Source organism: Tachyglossus aculeatus, chromosome 10 (genome assembly GCF_015852505.1).
Source record: "Tachyglossus aculeatus isolate mTacAcu1 chromosome 10, mTacAcu1.pri, whole genome shotgun sequence".
Classification (NCBI taxonomy): domain Eukaryota; kingdom Metazoa; phylum Chordata; class Mammalia; order Monotremata; family Tachyglossidae; genus Tachyglossus; species Tachyglossus aculeatus.
In genome coordinates this window covers 32,947,332-32,963,829 of record NC_052075.1, presented here as the reverse complement: position 1 = coordinate 32,963,829, position 16,498 = coordinate 32,947,332, and the positions used below count along the sequence as shown (strand labels likewise).

Genomic DNA, 16,498 nt, shown 5'->3' with positions numbered 1-16,498 from the left:
ACTGTAAAATGGGGATTAAATACCTGTTCTCCCTCCTACTTAGACTTTGAGCCCCTTGCAGGGCAGGAACTGGGTCCCATCCAATCACCTTGTACCTACCCCAGGGTTTAGAACAGTGCTTGGCATGTAGTAAGTGCATAACAAATATAATAATAATAATAGTAGGCCATGCCCCTCCTCAGCATCAGATGTGTAAAATGGCATCATATCCTTTGTTAGTTGCAATTTGTAACAATTCTTTATCTGGCAGTGGGGCTCAGATGTAACCGAGGCATGTAATATGAAAGCAAGGACAGAAATATCACGAGATCAGATGACACCTCTATTGTTGACAGCTCTCCCAAGTGCTTAGTACAGTGTTCTGCACAAACTAAGTGCTCAGTCAACACCACTGATTCATTTATTCATTCAATCGTATTTATTGAGCGCTTACTGTGTGCAGAGCACTGTACTAAGCGCCTGGGAAGTACAAGTTGGCAACATATAGAAACGGTCCCTACCCAACAGTGGGCTCACAGTCCAGAAGATGATGAACTAAAGTTAGTTGCTCTCAGAAGTATAGGATCTGTCAGAACAGTCATCGCCGCTAATTTTCAGTTATTCATTGTTATGCGCTGGTTAAGATACACGCACATAATACGTGATTGGATCAATGATTGAAATGGCATTCTTCCAGGGAGCTTGCAATGCTACTGATAATCTGGAACAGAATGGGTCAGCTAGGGCTCCTAATAAATAAATTATCTTCCACTGAGTAGCCCTGCTCAGTGTGGGTGCCGTTTCGATTCAATTCAATTAGAGAAGCAGCATGGCTTAGTGGCCAGAGCATGAGCTTGGGAGTCAGAGGTCATGGGTTCTAATCCTGGCTCCGTCACCTATCAGCTGTGTGACTTTGGTCACAACTTCTCTGTAACTTTTTACCTCACCTGTAAAATGGGGATTAAGGCTGTGAGCCCCCTGTGAGACAACCTAATTACCGTGTATCTACCCCAGCGCTTAGAACAGTGCTTGGCACATAGTAAGCACTTAACAAATACCTTCATTAATTAATTAATTTCAAGGGTATTTGACTGCCATTATCTAATGGAAAGTTGTGTCATACTGTACAGAGGGCTTCTCCTGGAGAGGACTCAACCGTAAAAATTTAAGCAATGTTTACTTTGAAGGCCACAGGTTATATCAGGACTATTTTCTACTTATAATAATAATAATAATGACATTTGTTAAGCACTTACTATATGCCAAGCACTGCGGGGCACACAAGGTAATTAGGTTGTCCCACATGGGGCTCACAGTCTTAGTCCCCATTTTACAAATGAGGTAATGGAAGCACAGAGAAGTTAAGTGACTTGCCCAAAGTCACACAGCTTACAAATGGCATAGCTGGGATTAGAATCCATGACCTCTGACTCACAAGCCCGTGCTCTTTCCATTGGGCCACACTGCTTCTCTGCTTCTTCTACTTTTCAAATGCCAATATTCATCATGTCATGATTTAAAAAAAAATGTTAATCTGTTCCCATCCACCACCTCAAGCAAAAACTCAACATTGGTTTCAGGGCACTCAATCAGCTCTCTTCCCGCCTACTTCTTCGCACCTCTCCCCCTATATCCCAACCAACATACTTTGCTATCGCTGTGCTTTAAGCTCGTCTCTCAACACCAAACTCTTGGCACTCTCTCCCCCTATACATTCATTCAGCAGACCATTGCTCTCCCCCATCCTTAAGACCCTTCTGAAAAAAATCACATATCCTGCAGCGTGGCTTAGTGGAAAGAGCACGGGCTCGGGAGTCAGAGGTCGTGGTTTCTAATCCTGGCTCTGCCACTTGTCTGCTGTGTCACCTGGGGCAAGTCACTGAACTTCTCTGTGCCTCAGTTCCCTCATCTGGAAAATGGGGATTAAGACTGTGAACCCCACACGGGACACCCTGATTACCTTGTATCTACCCCAGTGCTTAGAACAGTGCTTGGCACATAGTAAGCTCTTAATAAATACCATTATTTATTATTATTATTATTATTTCTCCTCCTACTGCCACTTCAGCACTTCCACATTACCTGAGTACTTCTCATGTCTGTCTCCCCGAGTAGATTTTAGCCGCCTTGAGGATACAGACCATGTCTACTGAATCTACTGTACTCTCCTAAGTGCTTAATATAGGGCTCTGCACAAGATAAGCATTCGATAAATACTAGTTGTTTTATTTAATATTTTCCCGAGCATCCAGTGTCCTGGATATTGCAGAAGGAAAGACAAAGCACTCAAACTCCCCCATTAACATCCCTTGCAATCCTGAGTCTTTGATCTTCCACAGTAGAATCAGTTGTTTCTCTTTTCCCCATTTTTCAAATGACTTTCTTTGCCTTTTTTCTTTAGCTCTTCTCCCTCTTTTCAAAGTTCTTGATTGACTTAGGGATTCAGCATTCCAAACTATTTCTTCACTCCATGGCACCGCACTGGTATATATTCCCCAAACTGGAGACTTTGATTCATTTTTAAAAGGAATATGAAGTCTCTGATCTTACATTTTTTCCATATAAAGTCCCTCATTAAGTCTGGACAGATTGTTTTCCTTCCTAATGAGACTAACTCTGTTTGGTAGTTCCTTGAAATACATGTTTCATCATGACAAAACTGCCCAGGCAGGGGGAAGTGTGCAGGAGCTGGTCGGGTGATGCCAAGAATGAGGATGAGAAATCCAGTTATCAAGTTGGTTGCGGAGGTTATAACCCCTTCACAGACTGGCTTTTCCTGTTTCGCAGGGACAGCTAATTCTTCCTCCTCCTCCTCCTCCTCCTCACAGTCCCCCAAATGCCACCCCTTCCTTTATTTAATTTCAGCAAAGGGGGCAACAAAACTGAGCCAAAAGCCACATAGCAGGAAGGGAGGCAACGGCTATTCTCTTTCACTATACAGGGCAAGCTTCATGGATAAAGTCCTGCTGCTCGTACTTCAATCATGTCACCAAACATTATTCTGGAACACTGAAAACCTTCTCCCCAGTTCATTCAGTGGGATTTATTGAGTGCTTACTGTGCACAGAGCACTATACTAAGCACTTGGGAGAGTACAATACAACAATAAACAGACACACTCCTTGCCCACGAGCTTCCACCCTCTTTTCTCCCAAGAGTCTATGACTGCTTTTCATAATGCATGTAGGGGAAATGGGGAGTGGGAAGAAGAGGTGATGATTTGGGGGATTGGAGGGGCAATCAGGGCAGATATTTAGTGAGGATCTACTGAGTGCTTGGGATTACAAAAACCTGTTCTTCCCTCCTTCCTGAACCGTGAGCCCAATGTGGGGAAAGAGCTGGTAGCCAACCTGATTATCTCGCATACCCTGCAGTGCTTAGTACAGTGCTTGGCACAGTTATTATGATCACACCATTAGCAAGGCCTGTGTTCCCCACCCTCAAGGAACTTACAATTTAATGGGGGAAGACAGAGAGCAATGAATTTCTGATCCTCCTAAGCACCGTAGGTAACACTATCAACCTCCCTGCCTCACAAGCTCATAAACTTGGAATTATCCTCTACTCCTGTCTCTCACTCAACCCACATATTCAAGGTCATTAAATCCTGTGGTCCTATCTCCACATCTCTAGAATCCACCCTTTCCTCTTCATCCAAATTGCTTCCACGCTGATCCAGACACTCATTTCCCACCTCACCCACTCCAACAGCCTCCTCGCTGACCTCCCTGCATTCCTTCTCTCCTCTCTCCAGTCCGTACTTCATTCTGCTGCCCGGATCATTTTCTGAAAACTATTCATTCCATAGCTCTCTATATGTTGCCAACTTGTACTTCCTAAGCGCTTAATCCAGTGCTCTGCACACAGGAAGCGCTCAATAAATATGATTGATTGATTGATTGATTGAGCGCTTAATAAATTGATTGATTGATTGATTGAGCACTTAATAAAAATGATTGATTGATTGATTGAGCGCTTAATATGATTGATTGGTTGATTGATTGATTGAGCGCTTAATAAATACGATTGATTGATTGATTGATTGAGCGCTTACTGTGTGCAGAGCACTGTACTAAGCAGTTGGGAAGTCCAAGTTGGCAACATATAGAGACACTCCCTACCCAACAGTGGGCTCACGGTCTTAAACGGGGAGACAAAGAACAAAACCAAACATACTAATAAAATAAAATAAATAGAATAGATATGTACAAGTAAAATAATAAATAAAGAGTAATAAACATGTACAAACATGATTGATTGATTGATCTGCAAAATGGGGATTAAGATTGTGTGACTTTGGGCAAGCCACTTCACTTCTCTGTGCCTCAGTTACCTCATCTGGAAAATGGGTATTAAAGACTGTGAACCCCCCGTGGGACAACCCGATCACCTTGTAACTTCCACAGCGCTTAGAACAGTGCTTTGCACATAGTAAGTGCTTAATAAATGCCATTATTATTGTTATTATTATTGGGAGCCCCACGTGGGACAACCCGATCACCCTTGTATACGATTGATTGATTGATTGAGTGCTTAATAAATATGATTGATTGATTGATTGATTGAGTGCTTAATAAATACGATTGATTGATTGATTGAGCGCTTACTGTGTACAGAGCACTGTACTAAGCGCTTGGGAAGTCCAAGTTGGCAACATATAGAGACAGTCCCTACCCAACAGGGGGCTCACAGTCTAAAAGGGGGATACAGAGAACAAAACCAAACATACTAACAAAATAAAATAAATAGAATAGATATGTACAAGTAAAATAAATAGAGTAATAGACTTGTACATATTTATTTTATTTTGTTAGTATGTTTGTTAGTATGTTTGGTTTTGTTCTCTGTCTCCCCCTTTTAGACTGTGAGCCCACTGCTGGGTGGGGACCGTCTCTATATGTTGCCAACTTGGACTTCCCAAGCGCTTAGCACAGTGCTCTGCACACAGTAAGCGCTCAATAAATATGATTGATTGATTGATTGAGCGCTTAATAAATACGATTGATTGATTGATTGATTGAGCGCTTACTGTGTGCAGAACACTGTACTAAGCGCTTGGGAAGTCCAAGTTGGCAACATCTAGAGACAGTCCCTACCCAACAGTGGGCTCATGGTCTAAAAGGGGGAGACAGAGAACCAAACCAAACATACTAACAAAATAAAATAAATAGAATAGCTATGTACAAGTAAAATAAATAGAGTGATAAACATGTACATATTTATTTTATTTTGTTATTATGTTTGTTAGTATGTTTGGTTTTGTTCTCTGTCTCCCCCTTTTAGACTGTGAGCCCACTGTTGGGTAGGGACCATCTCTATATGTGGCCAACTTGGACTTCCCAAGCGCTTAGTCCAGTGCTCTGCACACAGTAAGCGCTCAATAAATACGATTGATTGATTGATTGAGCACTTAATAAATACGATTGATTTATTGAGCGGATCGTCTCTATATGTTGCCAACTTGGACTTCCCAAGCGCTCAGTCCAGTGCTCTGCACACAGTAAGCGCTCAATAAATACGATTGATGATGATGCTGATGATTGATGGATCGATCTGCAAAATGGGGATTAAGATTGGGAGCCCCACGTGGGACAACCCGATCCCCCCTTGCATCCTCCCCAGTGCTTAGCACATAGTAAGCGCTTAGCAAATAGCGCAATTATTTTCCTTCCTTCCTCTCCCCCTCGTCCCCCTCTCCATCCCCCATCTTACCTCCTTCCCTTCCCCACAGCACCTGTATATCATCATCATCATCATCATCAATCGTATTTATTGAGCGCTTACTGTGTGCAGAGCACTGTACTAAGCGCTTGGGAAGTCCAAGTTAGCAACATATAGAGGCAGTCCCTACCCAACAGTGGGCTCACGGTCTAAAAGGGGGAAGACAGAGAACAAAACCAAACATACTAACAAAATAAAATAAATAGAATAGATACATGCAAGTAAAATAAATAGAGTAATAAACATGTACATATTTATTTTATTCTGTTAGTATGTTAGTATGTGTGGTTTTGTTCTCCGTCTCCCCCTTTTAGACTGTGAGCCCACTGTTGGGTAGGGACCTTGTCTATATGTGGCCAAATTGGACTTCCCAAGCGCTTAGTCCAGTGCTCTGCACACAGTAAGCGCTCAATAAATACGATTGATTGATTGATTGAGTGCTTAATAAATACGATTGATTGATTGATTGATTGATTAATGGAGCGGACCGTCTCTATATGTTGCCTACTTGGACTTCCCAAGTGCTCAGTCCAGTGCTCTGCACACAGTAAGCGCTCAATAAATACGATTGATGATGATGCTGATGATTGATGGATCGATCTGCAAAATGGGGATTAAGATTGGGAGCCCCACGTGGGACAACCCGATCCCCCCCTTGCACCCTCCCCAGTGCTTAGCACATAGTAAGCGCTTAGCAAATAGCGCAATTAGGAAACTCCATCTGTCTATGGCGAGAGAGAGAGTGTGTTTGTGTGTCTGTCTAGATGGTGAGTCCACTGTTGGGTAGGGATTGCCTCTATTTGTTGCCAAATTGTACTTCCCAAGCGCTTAGTCCAGTGCTCTGCACACAGTAAGCGCTCAATAAATACGATTGATTGATTGATTGAGCGCTTAATAAATACGATTGATTGATTGATTGAGCGCTTAATAAATACGATTGATTGATCGATTGATTGAGCGCTTACTGTGTGCAGAGCACTGTACTAAGCGCTTGGGAAGTCCAAGTTGGCAACATACAGAGACAGTCCCTACCCAACAGTGGGCTCACGGTCTAAAAGGCGGAGACGGAGAACAAAACCAAACATACTAATAAAATAAAATAAATAGAATAGATATGAAGTAAAATAAATAAATAAATAAAGAGTAATAAACATGTACAAACATGATTGATTGATTGATCTGCAAAATGGGGATTAGGACTGTGTGACCTTAGGCAAGTCACTTCACTTCTCTGTGCCTCAGTTCCCTCATCTGGAAAATGGGGATTAAAGACTGTGAACCCCCCGTGGGACAACCCGATCACCTTGTAACTTCCCCAGCGCTTAGAACAGCGCTTTGCACATAGTAAGCGCTTAATAAATGCCATTATTATTGTTGTTATTATTGGGAGCCTTGAGTGCTTAATAAATATGACTGATTGATTGATTGAGCGCTTAATAAATACGATTGATTGATTGATTGAGCGCTTACTGTGTGCAGAGCACTGTACTAAGCGCTTGGGAAGTCCAAGTTAGCAACATATAGAGACAGTCCCTACCCAACAGGGGGCTCACAGTCTAAAAGGGGGAGACAGAGAACAGAACCAAACATCCTAACAAAATAAAATAAGTAGAATAGATATGTACAAGTAAAATAAATAAATAAACAGAGTAAGAATAGATATGTACAAGTAAAATAAATAAATAAAAAGAGTAATAAACATGTACATATTCATTTAATTTTGTTATTATGTTTGTTAGTATGTTTGGTTTTGTTCTCCGTCTCCCCCTTCTAGACTGTGAGCCCACTGGTGGGTAGGGACCGCCTCTCTATGTGGCCAACTTGGACTTCCCAAGCGCTCAGCACAGTGCTCTGCACACAGTAAGCGCTCAATAAATACGATTGATTGATTGATTGGGCGCTTAACAAATACGATTGATTGATTGATTGATTGAGTGCTTAATAAATAGTCCAGTGCTCTGCTCACAGTAGGCGCTCAATAAAGACGACTGAATGAATGAATGATTGTTTGGGGTCCCGGGGGCCGCTCCAGCCGCCCGCCGATTGGTGCGGGGCGCCGTCCGTCCCCGCCCAGCCCGCGGCCTCCGGCCAATCAGGGGCCGGGGCGGGGACTCACCCGCCAATCGGGGGCCGGAGGCGGGGTCTCGCCCGCCAATCAGGGGCCGGGGCCCCCCTCCTGGCCCCGCCTCCTCGCGGTCGTCGTCTTCATCGTCGTCGTCGTCGTCGTCGTCGTCGTTCTCCTCAGCGGCGCGGCGGGCCGGGAGCCATGGAGCCCGGGGCCGGGCCCGGGCCCGGGCGGGACCAGGACCAGGACCAGGACCAGGACCAGGACCAGGACCAGGACCGAAAGCTGGAGCAGGAGAAGCTGTCCGGCCTGGTGAAGAGCGTCCACCGCAGGCTCCGCAGGAAGTACCGGGAAGGTAACCCCGAGGGAGCGGGCTGGACCGCAGGGAGGCCTTCCCACACTAAGCCCCCTTCCTCTCCATCCCCCCCATCTTACCTCCTTCCCTTCCCCACAGCACCTGTAGAAATGTACATATGTTTGTACATATTAATTACTCTATTTATTTTACTTGTACATATCTATCCTATTTATTTCATTTTGTTAGTATGTTTGGTTTTGTTCTCTGCCTCCCCCTTTTAGACTGGGAGCCCACTGGTGGGTAGGGACTGTCTCTACATGTTGCCAGCTTGGACTTCCCAAGCGTTTAGTCCAGTGCTCTGCACACAGTAAGCGCTCAATAAATACGATTGATTGATTGATTCTCTTCCTTCCTCTCCCCCTCGCCCCCCTCTCCATCCCCCCATCTTACCTCCTTCCCCTCCCCACAGCACCTGTATAGATGTATATATGTTTGTACATATTGATTACTCTATTTCACTTGTACATATCTATTCTATTTATTTTATGTTGTTAGTATGTTTGGTTTTGTTCTCTGCCTCCCCCTTTTAGACTGGGAGCCCACTGTTGGGCAGGGACTCTCTCTATATGTTGCCAATTTGTACTTCCCAAACGCTTAGTACAGTGCTCTGCACATAGTAAGCGCTCAATAAATACGATTGATTGATTGATTGATTGAGCCCCTTCCTTCCTCTCCCCCTCGTTCCCCTCTCCATCCCCCCCATCTTACCTCCCTCCCCTCCCCACAGCACCTGTATAGATGTTTGTACAGATTTATTACTCCATTTATTTTACTTGTACATATCTATTCTATTTATTTTATTTTGTTAGTATGTTTGGTTTTGTTCTCTGCCTCCCCCTTTTAGACTGGGAGCCCACTGTTGGGTAGGGACTGTCTCTAGATGTTGCCAATTTGTACTTCCCAAGCGCTTAGTCCAGTGCTCTGCACATAGTAAGCGCTCAGTAAATACGATTGATTGATTGATTCCCTTCCTTCCTCTCCCCCTCGTCCCCCTCTCCATCCCCCCATCTTACCTCCTTCCCCTCCCCACAGCACCTGTATATATGTACATATGTTTGTACATATTTATTACTCTATTTTACTTGTACATATCTATTCTATTTATTTCATTTTGTTAGTATGTTTGGTTTTGTTCTCTGCCTCCCCCTTTTAGACTGGGAGCCCACTGTTGGGCAGGGACTCTCTCTGTATGTTGCCAATTTGTACTTCCCAAGCGCTTAGTACAGTGCTCTGCACATAGTAAGCGCTCAATAAATACTATTGATTGATTGATTCCTCTCCCCCCCCATCTTACCTCCTTCCCTTCCCCACAGCACCTGTCTGGATGTTTGTCCAGATTTATTACTCTGTTTCTTTTACTCGTACCTATCCATTCTATTGATTTTATTTTATGTACAAGTAAAAGAAACAGAATAATAAATCGGTACGAATGGTGGAAAGGGTGTGAACAATGAGATGCCAACATTAGTTCTCAATACGTTTGTGCATATTTATTACTCTGTTTATTTTACTTGTACCTCTCTATTCTATTGATTTTATTTGGTTATGTACAAGTAACAGAGTAATAAATCTGTACAGATGGTGGAAAGGGCGTGAACAATGAGATGCCAATATTAGTTCTCAATACGTTTGTCCATATTTATTACTCTATTTTACTCGTACCTATCTATTCTATTGATTTTATTTTGTTATGTACAAGTAAAATAAACAGATGGTGGAAAGGGCGTGAACAATGAGATGCCAACATTAGTTCTCAATACGTTTGTCCATACCTATCCATTCTATTTATTTTATTTTGTTATGCACAAGTAAAATAAACAGAGTAATAGATCTGTACGAATGGTGGAAAGGGCGTGAACAATGAGATGCCAAAATGAGTTCTTAATATGTTTGTACATATTTATTACTCTATTTATTTATTTTACTTGTACCTATCTATTCTATTTATTTTATTTTGTTAGCACGTTTGGTTTTGTGCTCCGTCTCCCCCTTTTAGACTGGGAGCCCTCTGTTGGGTAGGGACCGTCTCTCTGTTGCCAACTTGGACTTCCCAAGGGCTCTGCACACAGTAAGCGCTCAATCAATACGATTGATTGATTGATTGATTGATTGATGGGAGCCGCCATCCGGGCCTCTCCTTTCTTCCCCCTCCCGCTCTGGCCGCCGCCTGGGAAGAGCCAGCCTGGAGCCGCCCCCCAACAGTGGGCCGAATTGGGGGGCTCCCGCCTCAGAAAGGCCAAGGCCCGGTGGAGCTGGCGGCATCTCATCCCTTCGGGGAGTATGTTTGGTTTTGTTCTCCGTCTCCCCCTTTTAGACTGTGAGCCCACTGTTGGGTAGGGACCGTCTCTATATGTTGCCATCTTGGACTTCCCAAGCGCTTAGTACAGTGCTCTGCGCACAGCAAGCGCTCAATAAATACGATTGATTGATTGATTACAAAGGTACGGCCCGCCGCTTCCCAACAATCCCGGCGATGGTGCTTGGTGAGCGCTCACTCTGCGCCAAACACCGCTCTGAGCGCCGGGTGGGCCACGAGGCATCTTCTAGACTGTCAGCCCACTGTTGGGTCTCTATGTGTTGCCAGCTTGGACTTCCCAAGCGCTTCGTACGGTGCTCTGCACGCAGCAAGCGAGCGCTCAATAAATACGATTGATTGATTAATCAATTAATCAATCAATCAGTCGTATTTAGTGAGCGCTCTTCTAGACTGTCAGCCCACTGTTGGGTCTCTGTGTGTTGCCAACTTGGACTTCCCAAGCGCTTCGTACGGTGTTCTGCACGCAGCAAGCAAGCGCTCAATAAACACGATGGATTGATTAATAATAATAGCATTTGTTAAGCGCTTACTATGTGCAAAGCGCTGGGGGGGAAACAAGGTGATCAGGTGGGGCTCACAGTCTTCATCCCCATTTTACAAATGAGGCTCCGAGAAGTTAAGTGACTTGCCCAGGATCACACAGCAGGCATGTGGCGGAGCTGGGATTCGAACCCATGACCTCTGACTGTGAGCCCACTGTTGGGTAGGGACTGTCTCTATGTGTTGCCAACTTGCACTTCCCAAGCGCTTAGTACAGTGCTCTGCACACAGTATGCGCTCAATAAATACGGTTGATTGATTGATTGACTGTCTCTATATGTTGCCAACTTAGCGCCTAGTACAGTGCTCTGCACACAGTAAGCGCTCAATAAATACGATTGATTGATTGATTGACTCCGAAGCCCGTGCTCTTTCCACTGAGCCACGCTGCTTCTCTAATTGATTGATCAGGTTGTCCCACCACGGGGCCCCCTGGCTTCATCCCCCTTTTCCAGATGAGTTCACCGAGGCCCAAGGAGTGAAGGGACGGAGGGGCGGAGCCGGGATTAGAACCCATGACCTCCGACTCCCCAGCCCGGGCCCTGTGATGGGGTCATCGGAGGTGGGTGATCGTCCCAGAGGGACGATCGATTAACGTGCTCAGCGCTCGGAATAATAATAATAACGATGATGGTATTTGCTAAGCGCTTACTATGTCCAAAGCGCTGTTCTAAGCGCCGGAACGGTGCCTGACACATATTGAGCGCTTCACAGATGCCGTAAGGATGAACAGGACTTTTCTCCCCTCCCCTAAAGTGGATCCCTGCCCACCTCCCCCGTGCCCCTGGTGCGAATCAAAGCGTGATATTTATTGAGCGCTTACTTTGTGCAGAGCACTGTACTAAGCGCCTGAGAGTGTACAGGACAACAAGAATCGGTAGACGGTGGCCCTGCCCACAGTGAGCTTACAGACTAGAGGGGGTGGTAGGTCTTAATATAAACAGGAACCGATCCCTGACACATATTGTCACTTCACTTCTCTGGGCCTCAGTGACCTCATCTGGAAAATGGGGATTAAGAGTGTGAGCCCCACATGGGACAAACTGATCACCTCGTAACCTCCCCAGCGCTTAGAACAGTGCTTTGCACATAGTAAGCACTTAATAAATGCCATCGTTATTATTATTAGTATATTGAGCGCTTAATAGATGCCGTAAGGATTAACAGGGCTTTTCTCCCCTCCCCTAAAGTGGGTCCCTGCCCACCTCCCCCGTGCCCCTGGTACGAATCAGTCAAAACGTGATGTTTATTGAGTGCTTACTGCGTGCAGAGCTCTGTACTAAGCGCCTGAGAGTGTACAGGACAACAAGAATCGGTAGACGGAGGCCCTGCCCACAGTGGGCTTACAGACTAGAGGGGGAGGTAGGTCTTAATGTAAACAGGAACCGATCCCCGGGGAACTCTTGAAAGGTTAAATGCCAAACCGAGACGAGTCCTCATATAGTGTAGGAGGTGTTTTGATCTGTAATCCCGATACCTTGGATTGACACTTGAAGACCTTTTGAGATGTTCTCTCCCCATCTGGTATCTCGAACCATCGTATTTTTGATCTGGTCGTGGTTCCGAGCTGTTCCATTCAACTCCCGTGTGGGTTTTTTTTTTGGTTTTTTTAAAATGAAGCCACTCATGCGCTGGTCTGTTCAGTTGACACTCTCAGGATTGCATTCACTCTGCTTATTCTCTAGAAAGAGGTCAAAAATGAGATAAACAAGTAAGCCCTCTCATTTTGAGAATCTCAGGGTCACACAACATGAAATCGTTCTTTTAATAATTATAGCGTTTGTTAAGCGCTTATATTGTGTGACGAGACGAGCACTCATCTAAGCGCTGGGGCAGACACAAAGTAATCAGGTTGTCCCTCATGGGGCTCACAGTCTCAACCCCCATTTTACAGTTGAGGTAACGGAGGCACAGAGAAGTGAAGCGATTTGCCCGGGGTCACACAGCAGACAAGTGACGGTACCGGAATTAGAACCCACGACCTCTGGCCCCCAAACCCGTGCTTTTACCACTAGGTCATGCTGCTTCTCGATTAGTGAGTCTTTTAATCTTACTGACTTAAAAAAAAATGCTATTAGGTATGAATACTCATGAAGAAACCCTCAATTCTCATGGCCCTCAAGTGATAAGATAGACACTTAATTGTGATCACTTGACTTTGGAGGCCCCAAAGTCAGGGCTCACTTCTCAGAATTTTTGCTTACTTTTGCTATGTTTCTGTAAGTATTTTATGGATTGAGATTTTAGGATGGTGGGGAAAATTTAAGCATACAGAGGAAGAACGTGGCAAAATTTGCGATTTCTTTCTAGCAATAAGCAGTGATGTTTATTGATGATGATGGTATTTGTTAAGCGCTTACTATGTGCCAAGCACTGTTCTAAGCACTGGGGCAGATACAAGGTCATCAGGTTGTCTCATGTGGGGCTCACAGTCTTAATCCCCATTTTACAGATGAGGTAATTGAGGCACAGAGAAGTTAAGCGGCTTGCCCAGGATCACACAGCAGACAAGTGGCGGAGCTGGGATTAGAACCCACGTCCTCCAACTTCCAAGGCTGTGCTCTTTCTCTAAGCCACGCTACTTCTCTAGAGCAAGCACTTGGTGTGGTGCACTGTACTAGGCATTTGAGAAGTTTAGACTAATGAAGTGGCATGTTCCCTGCCCTCAAGGAGCTTACTTTTTTAAAAAAATTAGAAAATTCAGGCCTTCATTTTTTTTTTTTAACACTGTGCTTCATATCACATTTTTGCTACCGACACTTAAGTGAGCAGTTCAGGTTTCTAAAAAGTCACTTTTTAAGTTTTAAACTAAACACAAAGCACTGTATTTTTTTCCACTCATAGAAATCTAAAATAATAATTTTAGATTATTAGCACTATACTAAGTGCTTGGGAGAGTACAGTACAAAATCGTTGGTAGACATGTTCCCTGATCATGAAGAATTTACAGTCTGGAGCAGGTGGCGGACTTTGATAGAAATAAATACGTTCTGGATGTGTATGTAAGTGCTGTGGGGCTAAGGGTGGAGTGAGTATCAAGGGCTGAAAGGGTACAGATTCAGCTGCATAAGGGATGAGGGAAGGCCTCTCAGAGGGGATGCGATTTTAATAAGGCTTTGAAAGTGGGGAGAGGGGTGGTCTGTCTTATATGAAGGGGAAGGGAGGGTGTGGACTAGGAGTTGGAGAGAGACGAGATCGAGGCACAGTAAGTGTGCGGACTGGGTTATAGTGGGAAATCAGCAAGGTAAGATAAGAGGGGCAAGATGATCGACTGGTTTAGAGCCGATGGTAAGGAGTTTCAGCCTGATGCGGAGGTGGATGGGTAGCCTCTGGCCGTTCTTGAGGAGTGGTGGGGTGAGGACTGAATTTTTTTTTATTTTTTTTAACAAACGGGGTAACTGAGTTGGGTAAAGACTTAGAGTGGGGGAGGATCAGGAAGCGGGGAGGTCAGCAAGGAGGCCGATGCAGTAGTCAAGGTGGGATATAATTGCTTCTACAGCTGCAGGGGAGCAGTGTGGATGGAGAAGAAAAGCCCATTCTAACGCTTTACTCCTCTCCTAAAGTTGCGAAGCTTTGACGTTTGTGTGGTTTCGTGTTTGCGAGTTTGTGATTGAGCCGTCCCACTTCTCCAAACTTTGTTTTTGAACGTAATCGTTAGAAACTAGTTTCGTTCCAGAAGCCAAAACCAGCTTAATGAGAACAGGGCCTGGTGAGGCACCTCCAAAGGTAACTGCTGTTTGAGGATTTAGTAGGTAGCACCGGGAAAAGGGACTATGCTGATGGTGGAGTTAAGATGTTGAAAGTTGTTTTTTTAGAGGATTCTTTTTCTTCAGCCCACATCTTAGTCAATAAAAAGGAGCAGTTACCATAGCAACTGTTGCATCATTCTTGATCTTCAGAGAATGCACTTACATAATGGCATTTGTTTTAGATTTTTACATTGTTTAGAGAGATGTTGAAAGAAATGGATGGACTTTCCTTAGGTTTAGTGGGTGTTGATGACTTATCCATACCCTCCTAGTGAGATAGGCTTTTCCTCACCTTCCTAGTAAGATGAGGTGATTACATGGGGTAATGTAGCATTTCAATTCCTGACCTTCTTGATGAGTAGGAATAGGTATCTACTTAGTTTACGGGGGGTTGCTATCAGCACATGTGCGATCATCTTGAAAAGGCGTGTTGACACACGCTCACTGCTCACGTGTTAAAACCTGGATGTTAATCATGGGAACACCTCTTGTTTCTAATTAGGGTTCGCAGTTGAGGGTGATCCTGCCGGGTGGGATTTGTGAAGTTGGGAAGTGACCTGATCCGTTTCTGACCACCCACGACTTCTGGCAGTCGTTAGAGATTGAAAGCAAGAGATTGTTTCTTAATTACCTAAAGTGTTGGAACTTGGATTTTGTCAATAGTCTAGACTTCCTCTTCCTAGGTCCCAGGCCTTCATTCACAGCATCTCTCTGGGAGCCCAGGGGAGGGTCTCGAAGGCCAAATTGGCCTGGTGAGCAGGTTCTTCTCCATTTACAGTTCTGGCACATTGCAGGTCAGAACTCAGCTGCCATTTTATCACTAGGAGAGTGAGGAAGAAGGCCTGCAGGAGCAGCTGAGAAAAAGACTGTGAGGGCCTTTACAGCATAGTTTTTTAAAAAATTTGTGTGTGTGTATGTGTTGCCGGCTTTGTTTAGGTGATTTCTGATCATCTAATAATAATAATTGTGTTATTAAGCGCTTACTATGTGCCAGGCACTGTAGTAAGCGCTAGGGTAGATACAGAATAATCAGTTTGGACAGAGTCTCTGTCCCACATAGAGCTCCCAGTCTCAATCCCCCTTTTACAGACGAGGTCACTGAGGCACAGAGAAGTGAAGCATCTTGCCCAAGGTCACCAGCAGACAGGTGGCGGAGCAGGGATTAGAACCCAGGTCCTGACTCCCAGGCCAGTATGCTGTTCCAAGCAAGAGTAGACCTTTTAGGCAACCACTCGGGTCCAGATTTTTTATTCACGTCACAAGAGCCGTGGGCAGGCATATAATAAGAAACAGCATGTTTTGCCCTCCTTAACAAAGACTTCATTGTTTAATCAGATCAGCCTGATATCTACACCACCGAGCAGGGGGCTGAAGTAGAGGCATGTGTTATTTCAGATGCCTTTGCATGATTTTTCCCGTAATCCCACACTTTGAAAGAGAGCTTGCATCATACCCACTTTACTTGATGATACTTCTTCATGAGTTTAGTGTAGCCCTTGCCAGAATTCAGGGAAATATGTTGAAAGGAGCCCAGCACTGGCCCTAAAGTTCCCCCTTGCTTTTGTGCCGTGCCCAGCTTATTTTTTTTTTGTTTTTGTTTTCCAAACCTGTGATCCACCAACTGCACCTTGGCAGCACATCAGCCTTCCTTGTTGATTCCCCACATTCCTATCCTCTTCCCTGAGGGCTTCTTCTGTGAAAAATAATCCTTCGGGGAAGCCTGTCCGGCCCAGAAGCAACTACAAAGAACTGAGTCCGCTGGATGGATC

The 16,498-nt window shown here is 44.7% G+C and overlaps 1 protein-coding gene across 1 annotated transcript in view; it reads left to right on the top strand.

Moving 5' to 3' along the window:
• The first annotated feature begins 652 nt into the window (after nt 1-652).
• Nucleotides 653-16,498, top strand: part of BMT2 (base methyltransferase of 25S rRNA 2 homolog) — a 72,034-nt gene continuing 56,188 nt past the window's right edge. Inside the window, exons 1-3 of the mRNA XM_038751972.1 lie at nt 653-714; nt 7,775-7,971; nt 8,019-8,120. Of these exons, the coding sequence (XP_038607900.1) occupies nt 653-714; nt 7,775-7,971; nt 8,019-8,120 (361 nt within the window). The remainder of the gene's footprint in view (nt 715-7,774; nt 7,972-8,018; nt 8,121-16,498) is intronic.